This window comes from Tenebrio molitor, chromosome 8 (genome assembly GCF_963966145.1).
Source record: "Tenebrio molitor chromosome 8, icTenMoli1.1, whole genome shotgun sequence".
NCBI classification, from domain to species: Eukaryota; Metazoa; Arthropoda; class Insecta; order Coleoptera; family Tenebrionidae; genus Tenebrio; species Tenebrio molitor.
In genome coordinates this window covers 6,518,344-6,535,283 of record NC_091053.1, presented here as the reverse complement: position 1 = coordinate 6,535,283, position 16,940 = coordinate 6,518,344, and the positions used below count along the sequence as shown (strand labels likewise).

Here is a 16,940-nt window from a genome sequence, read left to right as displayed (position 1 = left end):
TTGTAGATTCTTTGTGATGATGGATGACTTGTGAAGGCGTTATCGAATTGTCTTTTCTGTGATTTACTTCTTCTGAAATACCTTTCATCGTCCAAACAAGTTTTAGGGCTCAATCAAACAAAATGCTTCAAAATTTTTTAGAGTTTACCTTAGCTATTTTTCTTGTGATTTCGGTATTTAGTTGCGGCAATTTTAAGACAGAATGCGTCTATTTAGAAAAAAAAAAGATAAAATTCATTCGACTATTGCTTACTGCCTTTAAATCTTTCATAAAGTTATGGTTTGAAAATCGTTGAGGGAAAAGTACAAAAGTTTGGAGTACATACAGAGTGATCACAAAAAAACGCCCCAGCTTATATCTTTCTTATTTGAAATCCGATTTCAACGAGCGGTACATCAAATTAAAGGGTTCAAAAAGTACTATAAACTAGATATAAAATGTTGCCCTTAGCAACCCTATCTTACAAGGGTCAAGGGTCAACTTAAATTTTTTAAATAGCAACATATAATTTTTTTGGTACAGTTAGATTCATTATGTTTTTTTGAGTTAAAAAATATAGCACACCCTGTATATTTAAATGTTATTCTAACATAAGAAATAAATAAAATTCAATTATAAATCATTAGGAATAAGTAGAACTTTATTCGTAACAGGCCATGAATTACTTAAAATATTCTTCTAGCTATGGAAACACAAAAAAATAAATATTTATTTTGAAAATAAACTTTATTTATCCAATATTCAATAGTAATATCGTGTTTTACTAGTTAGTTTTAATTAAGTAAACTGGGCTATAACTAGTCTGTTTGTTATAACCCACGTTGCCATTAGCACCGTGGGTTATTAACATCCATAACCCATTGTTTATCTTATAGGATGAAATAAAATTTAGGTACATATTCTGAACACTTTATTAAAGATACATCAAATTTGAAATTATTTTTCAGAATTCTGTGCAAAATAAAAATGAACATTTGAAAGTGAACCGTGAAAGTGAATTCCAGCAATCTCTCTGGACTCAACGCCTTGCGAATCAGAAGCTTCATGTTTTAACGTTACAGAATCACCTGTACTTGTGCTGGCCACCGAATTCTCATTTACAATCCTGGTATATTTTTCACCTTGAAACAAATGTTTTGGTTAGTTTTATGTAATCTTAATTTTAAAATTTAAAATAGAAAATATAGCTAACCTGGCAAATCATTGAAAGAAGATCTATTGATTCCTATAATTGTCTTTGCTATCTTTATTTTACTGTTGTTTGAATCGGCAACATATTCTTCAGCTGTTTTAGAAGATCGCCATCCACCATGTCGTTTAAGATTAATGACATCTGCTCCACCTTCTGCAAGTAACGTAGTGGAGGATCGCCTTAAGCTATGACCTGTGTAGGTTTCAGGGTGCTCTAATTTCAGGTACGATGCGATAACACTGGGAATGCTTGCAATTTTATTAATTCCTACTGGTTGAACGGTACATTTGCCATTTGCATAACGTAGAAAGAGTCTATTATGTTTGATGTTGGCTGGACGAAGAGAAATATACTTCTGATATAAAGCAATGGGATCTGCTGAACAACCTTCTTTAACAATGACGAACCGACGAGGTTTGTCCGTTTTCGTCATCGGTATATCTATGCTTAAATATGTACCAACCTCTGTAACATCATCTACACTCATTTTTACCAACTCGTCGCATCGACACGCTCCAAATATGCCCATTATTAAAACAATCTTCATCATTAGGTACTCGTTGTTATCAGCTTCACCCAAAAACTTATCAATATGTGTAATTTCAAGAACATTTGCTTTTTTTGCTCTATGATTGGAAGATTTTCTCTTCAAAAACGCTTGTAGCTTGGAAAATCTGAAATGTTTTATGGCTTAAAGAAAGCATTGCATCTAACAGGATCACTTACCTCGATATATCCTCTTTTTCCTCAATCTTCAAAGTACTTTTTAGCATAGAGTACTTACACCATAAAGAGGACCCCACACAGGTATCAGAAAGGGTTCGAAAATAAGCCAGAAGAATGTCCTCGTTTGTTCCACGAACTCCTCTTGCTTTTCTCCAGGTAACAAAGTGCGCAAATTGCTTTTCATACTTTTCACGCGACTTTGCCGGTAGTAAATTACCAGCCACTTCTTGAGCCTCTTCTAACACATCTTCTGGCACAAATATTTCCATTTTCATGCCTTGTTTGTTGTTTATAAACAAATAACATCGCAACGGTTGTCATGTTTGACTTAAAATACACACTAGATTCATTAATCATCATAACCGAACACGGGAGCAGATTTTCGTTAATAATGTTATTATCTAAAAATTTTTGGAATATTGGATAAAACGTTGTATGGCATACGTGGGTTATTAAGTATTACCCACTTGAGGTAATAACCTACTCGGGCAAGCCCTCGTAGGTTACAAATACCTCTCGTGGGTAATATCTTAAATAACCCACTTATACCATAAATAACTATTGTCATAATTTTTGTTTAATTTTTTTTCTCCAATTTCGTGTTGTGAAATAAAATGAACAATAATGAAAATTGTGGATATGTTACAAGCATATTTCGGAAATAATAGAAATTACTACTTGCAGAGAAACGGCACCTGAAAACCTTCTGAATGCCACGCGAAGTGTCTCGAACAAAATGGTGCTCAATTTGAACAGATCAGTTGAAAAAAAATTATTGTTATTTTTATTGTTTGTATTACTTAATAAATATTGTTTCCATGACTACAAAAATGTCTTCATAAGTAATTCATGGCCTGCTACGAATAAAGTTCTACTTATTCCTATTAGGATTAGAAATTAGAATGATATTTAAATATACAGGGTGTGCTATATTTTTGAACTCAGAAAAACATGATGAATCTAACTGTACCAAAAAAATTGTATGTTGCCATTAAAAAAAAATACAGTTAACCCTTGACTCTTGCAATGGAGGGTTGCTAAGGGCAACATTTTATTCACAGTTTATAGTACTTTTAAACCCTTTAATTTGATGTATTGCTCGTTGAAATCGGATGTCAAACAAGAAAGATATAAGCTGGGGCGTTTTTTTGTGATCACTCTGTATATCCAAATTACTATTTGGTGTTTATTTATTTCGACATTTGAAACAAAACCTTCTGAGCTACCAGCATTAGTAATAAACAAAGGTTCTTCTTTGGAATTATTTTTTAAGTCTTGAAAAGAAGTTGGTGGTATCACCCCAACTTTTGATTTTTCTAAAAACTCAATTCTAGAGGACTAAACGTCACTTTCTTAATTGACAGTTTCTTATTATTTTTCGTAAAGGAAATAATTCTCCAATCCATTCCAGATCTTGAATTAATGTGTCTTTTCGTAAAAATTATAAATTTCAATATAAAGTCTACCTCAAAATCCTCAAGTTCGATTACTGTATTTACACCTTGAATGGTCATCATTGGTTACCACTCTGTCACACATTTTTTTTTTTAAATTCGCATTTGACCACCAAAATCTCTTTTTCTACAAACACACGAAATTATTTCCAAATATTTACATAATTTCTTAAAAACATGGCCCGCATTCTTGCAGTACCTGTAACGTTTCTGCAATAAACCTCATCCTGGTTAAACGCATAACCATTACTTTTCTGTTTTAATAACATAATATCGAAAGATTAACAAAGACGCAACGATATGTGGTGCAAAAGCTTTTAACTAAGTGGTTTGGAGTCACTTTCAGAACAGTTAAATTTATAATTTATCTCCGGCTTTACTCGTAAAGCGGATGTAATAAATCGACCGATTAACTAGTAGTTTGATATTTAACTTTAGGCAACATTTATCAAAATGTCTATTGTACTACACAAATAATTTCAATCCAGGTTAAACAAAATGGCAGTAAGGTAACAAATCAGATCAATCATAATTTCAACATTTATTTTGAAAAGCAAAAGCGACAAGTAATTCAGTGATAAGATAAGTATCAAATCGCCAATGACAATCATTCACTTATTCAATTAAAAAAAAATTGCAGATTTAATAATGACATTCATTATGTTACTTTCAAACTACTTTGCTCTTACCGATGAAATAAACTAATAAAAATTAATAAATTAAGGTTGTTCTTTAAAAAAACATACAACTTTCGAACTTTTCTTCTTAATCGAAAATTACCATATAAATTCGATATAAAATTAAAAGTTAAAGCGTTAATATTTCCATACTTTTTACCTAATACTAGTACATAATGTATAGGGTGTTCCAACGAAAAGTTCGGATTCGTTGATTTCTGGTGTTTTGAGCATAACAAATTTGGATGTAAGTCGGCAAGTAGTGTGAAGTAGCTTAGTATAGTTGAATAAAGCATTTAAATTTCAAAGTCTAAATTGAGCAGAAAAATATTTCATTATGTACCTAACTAAAAATAACAAATACCAAAGCAAGAAACATTTACAAGATTTTGTATTACAATTTCAAAACAATTGGGTAATAGTTATTTACATTACAAATGCGGTAGGCTACATTGTACAGCGCGAGGTTTTTAGATTGAAACACGACCGCGAAGCGGGAGTGTTTTAACAAAAACCGAGCGATGTAAAATGCCTACCGCATTAGTAATGTATTAATCTTTTTGGCCAACGACCCATTACTCGTCTTCTCAAATTAGAACTTTATTGTAACCAATAATTTTGCAAAAAATTCTAATTTGAATTTGGTTAATGATAAATATGTAATAATGATTAATTCCCATATACATCAAACGTGCGTGTTCAGCCAATCAGAGCGCATGCTTTCATCCAATCAAAAATGTTTATCGTGGTTAAAACGTCCTGCTACCCTAAAGTGATTAAATTGCATGCTACTCCTGTCAGATTTTCAAATTGTTTTTAATTGTGTTTTTAATAACTAAGTATTATAAATAAATAATTAACATTAAAGTTTGTATTCTGGAATTAATCTTGCCAAAAATAACACGACCTGATTTTTTATATCTGATAAATTTCCCAATTGTCACTTAAACTCATTTTTATTCAAAGTAAAATTGAAAAATTTATCCGATAAAAAAATTAGGTCTTGTTATTTTACCTTCGATTAAATATTAATGACAATCCTTGAATAGCATTTATAAAAATGAAATTACAAATAAACCGATAAGCAAAATGGTAAAATTGACAGTTAATAACTCCATGAGCAGAGGGTTAACAATAGTAAGTTGGTTCTAGAGTTTTTTGCTTGTATTTCATCATAAAATCATGTGATGTAAATACTCGCATTATGTGCCATTTTTAATCCACGTGCACATACTGCTTTATTCGTATTTGAAATTCGTAAATTATTATGTAAATATTCCAATAATTATTTTTTTCCGTTAGGTACAAGACTTTATTTGTTTTCGCCTAAATTATCTTATAACGTAATCCGATTGAGTAGTCAGTTTATTTGTAATCGTTATTTACATGTTTACTGGAAGCACTTGTTAATAACACTTTGTGATAAAGTTATTTTTTCTAATTTGCTGTTTTAACAAAGCTGTTAACGCATTCGTTTTGAATGCGTTAATAAGCTATTAACACATCCGAAATCTAGGAACTATTTTCAGTTGGTAACACACATTGCTGGCAGCAAATTGACTCTGGTATTCTCTGCTATTTGCCGCATTTCTAGATAATTCATCTTTAATTGCAATTTCACTTGCGAAAAATGACAATTATGTTTAGTCTAGATTCAAATTTAGAATTTTACTTTAAATGTTAACCATGAAATAAATGTGTCACCAACTGTCACAAAATTCCCTAAATTATCAAAATTGATTTTATTTGTAAAAAAACATGTACATATTTAATATGCAAATGAAAAATAGCATTAAAAATTCGTTTTATAAATCTTCAGAGCACTCGTCATTTACAGGCACTCCTCCTTGGAGCAGTCGTGCTGCAAATCTGACTCGTGTCTTAATATAAGTTTTATAAAACTCATGTTTTAATACACCTATTCTACAAAAATTATTAAAATATAGATCCCATATTTTCACACAATGCTGTAAAACTTCAAAATGTGCAAAAAATAAAATTATTAGAAGCAAACCCATCATTTATAATAATTTCATTTTAAAACAATACCATATTTAATTACCACATTAACTTTTGAAATGTATTGTGGGTTGCATTTTGAATTCCGCCCGGCACACTCGTGAAATAGGTACCTTGTATTTTATTGCAAAATAACATATTTACGTGTTACGTGACTTCTTAAATTTAAAAAAAGTTAGGTAATTTTATTTGTCACAATTGACATTTACGAACAAGTTAAAATAGGACCATTAAAATATATTTCGAACGATTAGAAAACAGGCATGATTCTGAATTCTCATTTATGGCGAATGTAATAAAAATGCTTGTGCAGGGGCGCGTTTTTGCAGACAATAAATATTTTCCGAAAAACTCTTCGTTTTTTCACAATTTCATTTAACCAAGCTAATTAAGTTTATGTCAAAATTTACGAAACTGCACAGCTAACCATGTTTTATGTTTTTCAATTCGAAAAACAAAGATCCACGTTAACTTTGGAAATGTATTGTGGGTTGCATTTTCAATTCGGTCGGGCTCAATATCACTAAGGTTGGGACTTTCTTGAATTTTGGTATTCGAATAGTCACTTGAATATTTATTCGAATAATTCGAATACGATTCCTAACCTTAATTATCATCGTGAAATACCCTGCATACCTATTTTTTGACCTCGGAAAATATTAATTTCGCGACGCCCTACTCCCGTTTCTGTTCGGGTTGAGCCGAACAAATGACATTCGCGCCAAAAAGTTCACCGGCTTCTAACTTTCCTAGGGGCAAAGATTAGTGGTGCCAATTTATTGCCGCCAAGTGAATTTTTGGTTTCACCCCGTGGATCTAAATTGGTGTCGGTCGACTGGCGCCAGTAATCCTTGCATGTGGAAACTCGGCATAATTCACACAGGACGTGGGTACCTTATTCAATCCTCGCTTCACTTATTATTCAATACAGTGGAGAAGAGAATGTAAGAGTTTTCGTAGCAGACAAGTCTGATTTATTTATGTTTCTAAACAATGGCCAACACTCCAATAGGCCGTACTGACGTCACGTGCTCGCATCTAGGGCTTATGCTGTTTTATTGGTTGCATATTTAAAAACTCTTGCAGACAATTGTGCCTTGTTTTGGCGATTAATTCCAGTTTCATTTATTGTTAATAGTAAGACACGAAATTTCTTTCTTTTTTAAACCATTGAGAATTTTCTCTTCAACTAATTATTAAAAAATAAATGGAAACTAACAACTTCCACAATTTTTAATCTGCAATGATTACTTTTGGTGTTGTTACACTTTTGGAGTGTACGCCAGAGATCATCTTCTAAGCTTGCACAACTAAGTCTGAATTAGTCACTCAAAATAACGAAGCAGAGTACAATATTTAATTAGGTACGAGTATGTCCATTGACAACTAGGTTTATTATTGCAGTCCTATTTAGGAACATTCTCGCTCCACCGATGACTTTGTACAATTTTCCAGATTTTTTTTTTAACAAAAAACCTGGTTGTAATTTTTAGTTTTGTCCGCAGACGGAACCCACCTGTCTCCCTTCGACGAGCATTTGTCGAACGGCGGCAACAACGCCCTCATAGTTCCGGGGAATCACCCGCCCTTCGGAACCAGTTCCGACTCAGAATCTCCAACGGAGCCGGTGAGCCAGCAGACTGTCCAGATGTTGAGGGCCCGGGTCGTGCCAAGCAAACAATAAACCCAAACTTCCACCTGTGTACTCACCTTTAGGACAATACAGAAAGCGGTGAGGATGGGCGGCAATTTCATGTGGTCGCTCCTGTTCTTGGTCCTGTAAATATGTCTCTCTCGTTCGAAAACTGAAATTGCCGCAGGCCATTCGGAAGAGTATTATATTATGAAAATTTTAGACTAATTATTCTACTAGAAAAAAAAAGAGAAATTTGTAATCTTTCGGAAATAATGTCTCAATGTTTCTTAGCGAGTTGGTCAAAGAAATACCTTAAGGGATGTCAGTGATATATTTTTGTATTTTTTGTAAGTAGTGTTCTAGAGGAGCCTGAATAACTGACCAAAAGTAGATGTTTCAAGTGATTTATTGTTTGGAAGCGTTTATTTTGTCGTTTGTCCGGGGCAGAACTAGATAGTTGAACGTAAAATTACGTGAAGTAAGACTGAATGTTTTTCATAGACACTTTTTTCCTGTGTAATAGAGATACTGAATACCAAACTTTGTAACTGACATATCTCTAATAACAAACAAAAAAAAAGTTGACGACTAAATCGTGTTGTTCTAGCCTTAAACTGTATTCGTCCCTAATTAGTTAATTTTATTGATGTATCACAAAAAAAAATTGAAAAGCGGCATTACACTCGGCAAGGATTTAATCACAACAATACGATTTCTGTTGCGAAATTTTCGTCAGTCAATCTGCATCATATTGTTGTAAATTTCTCCCAACAGTCTTTATTCTGCATTATTTATTGTAAGTGATTTTATTACGTCCACGTTTTGTATTTATTACCTTGTCATAATTGTTAAGTAATTAATTATTCTAACTTGGAATGGTGAGGCCTTGTACACTCTCTGTCATAACAATGTGAAGAATTAGAATTTAAATAAAGCATATCATTACTACGGACTGTTATTGCGGACCGCGGACTGAACAGTGGGAAGCGCCGGATGGAGAGTCGGAGACTGGGGCTAATGACACCTGCACAATAGTTGATAATTTAATAGTCCATTTACTATTTATACAAATAATAATCTTAACGAAATTATGAGATAGACATTACCTAATTCATCTACACGTAAAAAAACTGCCTTTAGAATAAGATATACAACCTAAAACTACGATTTATACAGTTTGTGTCGCGAATGAGCCGGTACAAAATTAACAAATGAAAATCGTACTGAACTGTTACATAGTAGATCGGTTATCGGAATGCTATTATTTTCTGTCAAGTTGTACTGTATTTGAACTGTTGTTGTGTGATGTATGAAAATTAGAAAAAAAAAAAACAAAATCGTGATATGTTCGTCTTAAATCTAAAATTATTCTACAACAAAATGATAACCAAGAGGATATCCTATTTACAGAAATCTTACTTTCATCTTATTATTATTATTATCGAGTCGTGGGTGGAAAAAAATGTGAACGCTAAAAACAAAACAAAAACAATTCCAGCCTTCTTTTTAGTGAAGCACCACAAAACGTACGCAGAGGTAGTTGAACAGGATAAAAAATAACGAGGCAGTGTTCAAGAAACAAAACAGGGGTAGTTGGCAAGAAAACGTTTCAATACTCGTCTACCTGAGGATGGTGGCGACAGTAAATCAAACCTACAACTAGTTCTAACAAATTCCACCGCTGATGGAGAGACACATGATTTTGTGGATTCTCTTCTCGACTAAATTAATTTATACAGCATTTCGGATCAGTCTTTGGTTTTCCAAATATTTTCTCGTTCGGGTGTCTCGACGTGGCGCCGCGCGCGCGTGGCGCCATCGAGCGGTCGAAATGTTCGAAATGGCGAACGTCAGAGTCCCGCGACTGTTGTGGCGCGGCACTACGTCGAACCGACACTCGTTTAGTTTTTACCAATGAGACGTGAGTATTTCTGATGGTCTGTTTAGAATACCGCGAGATGAAATGTTAAAAATTTTCACTTAACACTAGTCAAAAAACGTTTCGTTAGTCAGTTAATAAAAATAAATTTTAACAATTTAAAAAATATTCACCAGGTCTACTGGGTATTTCCAACAAATTACAAGGTCTGTACATTGTTCATCTAATTTTCTAAACACACAATTATTAAAAATATACTCGGCTTATGTTAGTTACTTAAGTTTTTGCAAACTTAACGTTAATTGCACGAATTTAATCTCGGTTTAGTTGCCGGTCAATTTCCGTTAGAATCGCGATTCCAACGTGGAAAATTTTGACAGGAGAGGGCGTCTCGATAAGAAATCTAATCGATTGTTACATTGAATACTCCGTTTTGTGCGCCCAATCCAAACAAGATCCGTCTTTGATGCAATTAAGGTTCCTCTTCTGCAATTAGTCGTCCTCTACCGAACACCAATCGTGTTCCTACGCGACATTTACATTTACCTAAATCGAAACCGTTAACATGAAAAAATACTTGGATTATAAACGAGTGAACGTGTTCACGTCTTTATTATTGTTTGTTTATAGTTTTCTCGGTCTGTTTTTCAGTGTCCCGAACACCACACAATGTTTAAAAAAAAAAAAAACGTAAAACGCAGTCTTTGAAGTTCTATAGAAAAATCACTGTCTCTATTGGCACATCGGTATGGTCAAAAAAAAAAAACAATCGCTGCATATTGCGATGTCAAAACAATAAAAACTACTGCCGCTGCTGTTGCAAACGTAAAAACAAATAAAAGACGACGACAAGTTACTTCTCCGTAGTAGGCAAGTGTGGTAACTAAGACACGGCACAGGCTGCTCGGCGCCAGGTACTTATTATAGCAATGCAGGTACGGGTTGCTCACTGCTAGCTAGAAACAAAAAACAGTTCACACTTTGGTCGTTTGGTGGCGTTTTGGAAGTGGCGCAGTTGGGACCTCTGGTTAGTACGAGTCGGTGTGGACAATACGGGATCTGTTGGTTTCGATTTTGGTTCGGTAGGTGGCGCCCTGATACATGCGGAAACAAATCTCCCTTGTCACTTACCTGCCTACATGCTATTCTCTTTGACTGGTGAGAGGGTCTCGTTTTCGATGCGCATCCCGTAGAACGAGACGTTATACCTCTTCTGCATCATCGCCCTTTCCATCACGCACGAAGCTGACAGTCTGGCTTCAGCGTCATGGTCCCAGCACTCTTCGATGGTGTCGCACATCGCTGCCATACCCTGGAGGGAAAAGATTAGTACGGTGCGAACGGGTGGCGTGCGCCCTCACCGGATGTTGCCTCCAGTGCTCTTGTATCACCGGCCGGACCTTTCTCTGCACCACCGACTCCTGCATGTCTTCGAGGGTCGGGTGTTGGCCCACCTCCTCCTCGAAAGGCAACCGGTACTCAGCTATGGGACCGTCTTGGGCTGTGCAACGCGACACCAACTCCCACAGGACCAACCCGCAGGCGTACATGTCTATGCGGAGGAAGGCGTCGGGGTTGAAGTCGATGGCGCCCTCTAGCACTTCCGGCGCCATGTATCGGCGCGTACCCACCTGCAACCGAATTCAGTCTGCAGTCCGCACAAATTAAAATGTAATATATTTTTAATAAAAAACTCATTTCCGAGAGCACTAAGAAGTTCCGAACCTGGCCGTGGGTGTCGCCACAAGACTTTCCGAACTCGAAGACCAAAGCCAGACCGAAGTCAGCGATGCACGCCGTCATGTTGTTCTTCAGCAATACATTTTTGCTCTTAAAGTCGCGATGGGCCACCGCTGGCTTTATGGGGTCCTGCGGGTACTTCCCCGGGACCGCTTCATGCAAATGCATCAAACCTGACGACAAACCAAATGCAAAACAGTGAAATCACAAATACCGATTGTTCACCTCTCGCCATGGTCTCAGCGACCAGACATAGCTCGTTCCACGTAAGCGTGTGCGCTTTGAGGTAGTCGCACAAGGAACCCCGTTCGTGGTAGGCCGTGATCAACCAAAACTCCGCTTTGAGGTTGTCGCCCCGCTTCTCCACCCCTATGTACTGGAGAATATTCGGGTGGTTCATGTAGGGCAACTTGAAGATTTCTTGTTCCGACAGCCAAGACTGCTTATCCTGGATCGGGAAAATTTTCACCGCGACTTCCTCCGACTTGAATTGAGCTTTCCACACGGCTCCGAAGCGGCCGCGCGCCTTGATTTCGATCAACTGGATGGGACGCATGTCCAAAAATGGCGAAGGCGGCGGCATTGGATTGGGCTCCGTGGTCGGGAGCTGGAACCGAATCACAAATAAACAAGGCGAAACGAATGAAAATCAGAGACTTACGCCCCACTGGACGACAGCGTGAAAAGTAAACAAATTTGCAAGTGAGACTTTTAAAATGATCAAGTCAAGTTTTGACACTCACCTCATTAAAGTAGAACTTTTTCTTGCCCCAAAAAATCACGACCACGATCGTGCCAATTAGGAAACCGGCCACGATAACCGCCGCTACTATGTAGTAAAGTTGATTGGACGAGTGGTGCACAGGCATGGGGGCTACAGTGCCACATTACAATAAATTTGGAATTAATTAATTTCTTGATGGCTACTTACTGCTCGAAGGTGGTGCTTCTGTGAAGGGTGCAGGGTCCCAAGTGAAGTTTTGGTTGCACATGTTTCCCTCGCAACAACAAAACATGTGTCCATTCTTTTTAGTCTTGGGACTCTCCTCCACACACTCTGTCTTGTCATAGCACATCTCGTAATTGAGGAAGCACCCCTAAAATTACATAACAACCCAAAGTCGCGACAATATTTTGTTTACCTTGAGCGATATAGTAATGTTGCCATTGCTGGTTTCGTTCTTCGACCACAACACAAAACAATGATTCCGCTTTCCGTCTTCGGGTGGCTCGCACTCTTGTATTGCATTGCAACCGGGCCCTTTGCCCTCGACGCATTCTGTGCGGTTGTAAAATTCGCATAACGTCGTAACAGGTAGCGTGCTGCTACCTATCCCTGCACTGCTCAATTTACAATCTACGAAGGAGTTTGACAGTTTAGGTGGTTCTAATCGACTAAAGCTAATTACCTAACGTGACTCCAATTATTAGCGCTAGATTTACGAAGTTGTTTATCTTCAAGTTAGCCATTTCTTGTTCGCATCGTATTCATTTACGCTTTTGACATTTGTCGACCTGTCCAACCACCAACCTGACGCTCACAAAATCACCAAATTACCAAAACAATCCCACATTCTTTGCATATTTGTGCAAACCCTGCGTTATGTAATTCATTAATTTATTTATGTTGTCGCTCGAAATACCATTTGTAACTGCTCAAATTAGTTGTACGCTTAATTAACAACCACGATTGTATACAGGGTGGCCTCGACAAGTGGTCCACACAGTCGGGAAGAAAGACACCTGTTTTATTAAATGATCAAATTTATTAAAATAACCATATTTATCAACAACGACCTATGAGAAAATATAGGATGTATAAATTAAATTTTATTACACATTGTGAGGAACAAACAAAAATTCTGCATACGAAACAATTTTAAGTTTACGATTGAGCTCCCGGTGCGTTCTCCACGCGCTGCTGCAGCTGCTCGTGATCGGGAAAGTAGAATCCGAACAGTGCGATGGTGAATACTCCAGTCATTAAGATTAGACCTACAGTTGCTGTAACTGTATATAAGTGGGCATAGACATACCTAAGAGAACTGATTCAGCTAGTGTCAAATTTACCCGCGAGGTGCTTACCTGAAGTACCACGCCGACAACAATGTGAAACTGATAATGGCAAATAAAAAATTGCCCAAGTCCCAGTCGCGACCTTGATTATTGTTATTTTGATTGGTGTTCCCGTTGAGACTCGATGACTGTTCGCCTCTTGAATCAGGGGAGGCGTCGTCTCTGGGCGACGGCCTCCTCTGATGGATGATGCAGTGAACTACGCAGTTATCGAACAGTCCACAACCTTCGAGAGTTTTATTGTCCTGCTGAAGGACTTGCCCGTTGAATATCAAACGGACAAGTTTGTGTGAGGAAAGCTCGCCTTGGAAATGCCGCCTAAAATGTATCGCTTCATTATAGCTTAAGTTTTAATAACAATAATAACTAATGCTGATTTTTTAAAACCCTAGAAGTTTTTACTATCCAAAAAAATCTGATCATTTTCGCCAAATCAAATTAACTTATTATGCAACAGTCGACAGACAATCGCCTGTCTAGACAAATGAATGCGCATAAAATGTCAAGTTAAAGTGACATACATATTTATACCGGTTGACTCACGTTTGTTCCTTATTCTCCGCAGCAGAAAAACAAGATTTTGTAAAACTGTATAATCAAATTACCTTTGCTGTCTTCGTTTAAACAAAAATCAATACGAAATTTGGAATACTGTCACGATTCAAAAAAAATCAAAGTCGGTATCATTTCCGATGAAACCGAAAACAATAACAACCTTTAGTACTTAACATAAGTCAATTCGTATCATTACTCAGATGTAATTATTTTTACATTAGTTGGAAGACCACCCGGTATAGTGTCTCAGCTGTCAAAAAAATAAGTTGAAATTAACTAAATCCCTATCTGAGGTTGAATTCCGGCAAAAAAATTTCAAAGAGATTTGTTGTTTATTAAAATGGCTACTCAATTTCGATTCCGTGAGTCGCCCACCCTGTATATACGCAACGCCGTCTTACTTTTTAAAATCTCCCAACTGTTCCTGGAGCTTTCCATCGACCAGCTTAAGATCATCGTTGATGTACTTAAGCTTGATGGTAATGCCGGTTCCATCTCGCGCCGTCTCTTTGTCTTGCGCGTTCGGATTGAGGTTATGTACTACGTCTGGAGCGGACGCTTCAGCATAGTTGTGCTCCATGATGGTAGGGTTGGTGGTGTAACTAGTAGAAGTAGAATTCTCACTGAAGTCGTCCCCGTCCCTGTTATAGAAGGCCAAACGGCGCTGTCGGACGACGCAGGCGTCAGCATCCATAGTCTCGACTATTCTACTCCTCTCATCATTTTCAGCGCGTTCGTCGGAGGCGCTGGCGTCTGAGCTGCTGGTGCTAGCTTCGGGCGGCTTGACCTCCGCAGCAACGAGGGCAGGGCTGTCGGCTTGCAGGGCGGCGGCCGTCGCTGTGCCTGTAATTGTGAGGTTAAATCAATGACACGTAAATGACGCGAGGGCACCTTCGGCTATCGTGACTGTGTGTGTGTGGTTGGTGAGTCTGCGATGGGCTCTGTGTCGTCGACGGTCCAGCAGCCAAACAGTCTGGACATGTCTCTGCTCGGAGATGCTGGTCGTCCACCAAGCCAAAGACACTGAAATTGGACACCGACCTAGTGCTCACCACATGCGATTTTCACCTCTTACCAACTAGCACAACCAACAGACCGATAAAGAAATGTGTCACTTCATCACCTATGCCTTCGATCAATGTCATATTTGGCAAAAATAACAATTAGTTCTGGTGATTGCCCAGAAGGTGACAACTGACAACTGGATGGCAATTGTTTCGAATTCGACGTTTGACCACACACGACGTATGTTTTGACTGCAGGACTTATTGCGACGGATTTTTTGTTTCTGTGGTCCAGATTCACAAATCAACACGGGAAAAACCGGAAAAATTGGCAAACAAGAGTATGAATCGCATTTACGTACTGTTTTTCTACAACTGTCACCTGTCAGATTTCTGTTTTTGACCTTTCGTTACGCTAGTTACACCGAACGCCGCCAGATGACTCTACGCCTACTAATCAATATACAGAGTGATTCGAGTTTAATGTCCCGAAACGACACAAAATTTGAAAATGTGTAGGTATATTCAGTAATATTTATAATCACATGATTATGAACTTGTTACCGTTACTACTTCTTCAATAACTTACCCCACTAGAAAGATATGTCCGATCGAACGAAAAACACCAACTCAATAAAAATAAACACTTTAAAGACTTTGGACATTGGATATGACTACGATTGAAAATTAAATATCAAATCGCAATTAGTAGAGTGATCGATTTTTATGAATTCGATTATTTACGTCAAGACGCGTCATTGCAAGTGTAAAATTTAGATAAAAAAATAGACAAACAAAAATAATTAGAAGCTTTGCATCGATCCATCCATAACATTGTTTCCTCCAATGTCGATTACAATAGGTGATAAATTACTGTTTGCGGTTATCATCAATCTCATTATAAGTAAAATTATATGGCTCAGGTTAGTTTAAATATGTAGGTACTACCTATTTAGGTAGGTACCTACCTACATCAGGAAAATATTGTGGTGTCATCAAAACACTTGGAATAATTCTGTAATCATTAAACAGCTAGGTAGCAATCCTGACGTGCATGTGGTGTAAAATTTCCTTAAATGTAGAAAGTGAAAAAGGCTACAAAAAATTAATAATACATAGACTAAAATAATAGATCACTATTTTAAGTACAATTGTTTATTATTGTGAAACGTTTTACAGTGAGGAATTTAAAATAGACGTCAACGGAGGCATTTTTGTTGCATTCTTGCTCTTTACCCTCAAGGGTTATCTTCAGTGTTTGGAGCCTCTTAGCGGCGTCCTGAGGGTGTTGATCTTGCGACCGTGGCTCTACTGCGGTTGCGGCCGCTGCTGGTTCCAGGAGAGGCGAAAGGTACACACGTGCCTTTTGCAGCTACTAGCCCAGTTCGATGAGACGAGAGAAGACAGAAAGCAGGGAGAAGAAAAGAAAAGACCCTTAGAGACCCTTTCATGGAAAGAGGAAAACGCAAATTACAACAGAGTACGGTAGAAAAACTGTGACTTACTCAGTCGGCGTGATGTCCTTTTAAAGGCAAAAAAAGTCGTGACTTCCAGAGATCCGGACTTTCCGATTGAGTTAGGGTTCCAAAGGTACTCTATCCGGTACAAAACGGAGAACCACTCAACTCTTCATGTGGGCACAGGAGGTTTCGTACAAATTCCGAAATCGGTGCTCTTCTCAAGCGAATGTTAACTACGAAGTTTACTCAGTCACGGATCTTTCACAAAAAAGAAACAATGGCGTCGAAACCAAGAATTTATCGCTTACCCAAAAAAAGTATCAGTCTTGGATCGACAGAAGAACCAAAGTACCTATACGTCGATTATCGAAGGGCACTATCGATCGAGACCGTCTCAGGTCTCTAGGTGTTCCGGGAGACAAGGAGACCTACCAAGGGATGAAGTGGGTAGGACCGAGTAATCGACGGAGGAAGAAAAAAAGGGCGAGAAGACCAAGGGAATTTATTGAGTTGGAGTCCGA

The 16,940-nt window shown here is 37.4% G+C and overlaps 4 protein-coding genes and 1 long non-coding RNA gene across 5 annotated transcripts in view; 2 read left to right on the top strand and 3 right to left on the bottom strand.

Moving 5' to 3' along the window:
- Positions 1–8,653, top strand: part of LOC138136206 (uncharacterized) — a 43,761-nt gene extending 35,108 nt beyond the window's left edge. The window contains exon 7 of the mRNA XM_069055264.1: positions 7,575–8,653. Within this exon, the coding sequence (XP_068911365.1) occupies positions 7,575–7,753 (179 nt within the window). The 3' untranslated portion in view covers positions 7,754–8,653. The remainder of the gene's footprint in view (positions 1–7,574) is intronic.
- On the top strand, positions 726–1,192 carry LOC138137121 (uncharacterized). Its single transcript, XR_011161560.1, has 2 exons — positions 726–893; positions 949–1,192. It is a non-coding gene; the product is annotated as an uncharacterized lncRNA (long non-coding RNA).
- LOC138137119 (uncharacterized) lies at positions 897–2,495 on the bottom strand. Its single transcript, XM_069056404.1, has 3 exons — positions 1,920–2,495; positions 1,194–1,867; positions 897–1,122 (listed from the first exon to the last, which is right to left on the bottom strand). The coding sequence occupies exons 1-3, from the start codon at positions 2,192–2,194 to the stop codon at positions 938–940; spliced, it is 1,134 nt and encodes a 377-aa protein (XP_068912505.1). The 5' UTR covers positions 2,195–2,495; the 3' UTR covers positions 897–937.
- Positions 8,654–8,735: 82 nt separating the features above from the next.
- put (activin A receptor type 2 punt) lies at positions 8,736–12,885 on the bottom strand. The gene is made up of 9 exons (XM_069055262.1): positions 12,734–12,885; positions 12,467–12,681; positions 12,256–12,421; positions 12,068–12,198; positions 11,550–11,931; positions 11,310–11,497; positions 10,946–11,215; positions 10,716–10,896; positions 8,736–10,540 (listed from the first exon to the last, which is right to left on the bottom strand). Exons 1-8 carry the CDS (start codon positions 12,792–12,794, stop codon positions 10,720–10,722), a joined length of 1,590 nt encoding a protein of 529 aa, XP_068911363.1. The 5' UTR covers positions 12,795–12,885; the 3' UTR covers positions 8,736–10,540; positions 10,716–10,719.
- A 185-nt stretch (positions 12,886–13,070) lies between these two features.
- LOC138136205 (transmembrane and ubiquitin-like domain-containing protein 1) lies at positions 13,071–15,485 on the bottom strand. Its single transcript, XM_069055263.1, has 5 exons — positions 15,031–15,485; positions 14,847–14,978; positions 14,357–14,798; positions 13,410–13,718; positions 13,071–13,360 (listed from the first exon to the last, which is right to left on the bottom strand). Exons 1-5 carry the CDS (start codon positions 15,098–15,100, stop codon positions 13,210–13,212), a joined length of 1,104 nt encoding a protein of 367 aa, XP_068911364.1. The 5' UTR covers positions 15,101–15,485; the 3' UTR covers positions 13,071–13,209.
- Positions 15,486–16,940: the final 1,455 nt, after the last annotated feature.

Excerpts from the sequence above, each read along its gene's own strand:
- LOC138137119 (XM_069056404.1), bottom strand. The coding sequence starts at position 2,194 with ATGAAAATGGAAATATTTGTGCCAGAAGATGTGTTAGAAGAGGCTCAA. Across the intron at positions 1,868-1,919 it reads GAAAAAGAGGATATATCGAG|ATTTTCCAAGCTACAAGCGT; the intron begins GTAAGTGATCCT and ends AAAACATTTCAG. Across the intron at positions 1,123-1,193 it reads TTCTTTCAATGATTTGCCAG|GTGAAAAATATACCAGGATT; the intron begins GTTAGCTATATT and ends ATTTGTTTCAAG.
- put (XM_069055262.1), bottom strand. The coding sequence starts at position 12,794 with ATGGCTAACTTGAAGATAAACAACTTCGTAAATCTAGCGCTAATAATT. Across the intron at positions 12,682-12,733 it reads AATAATTGGAGTCACGTTAG|ATTGTAAATTGAGCAGTGCA; the intron begins GTAATTAGCTTT and ends ACTCCTTCGTAG. Across the intron at positions 11,216-11,309 it reads GTGGCGACACCCACGGCCAG|GTGGGTACGCGCCGATACAT; the intron begins GTTCGGAACTTC and ends ATTCGGTTGCAG.
- LOC138136205 (XM_069055263.1), bottom strand. The coding sequence starts at position 15,100 with ATGACATTGATCGAAGGCATAGGTGATGAAGTGACACATTTCTTTATC. Across the intron at positions 13,719-14,356 it reads CAGTTGGGAGATTTTAAAAA|GCGGCATTTCCAAGGCGAGC; the intron begins GTAAGACGGCGT and ends GATACATTTTAG. Across the intron at positions 13,361-13,409 it reads TTGTCGGCGTGGTACTTCAG|GTATGTCTATGCCCACTTAT; the intron begins GTAAGCACCTCG and ends CAGTTCTCTTAG.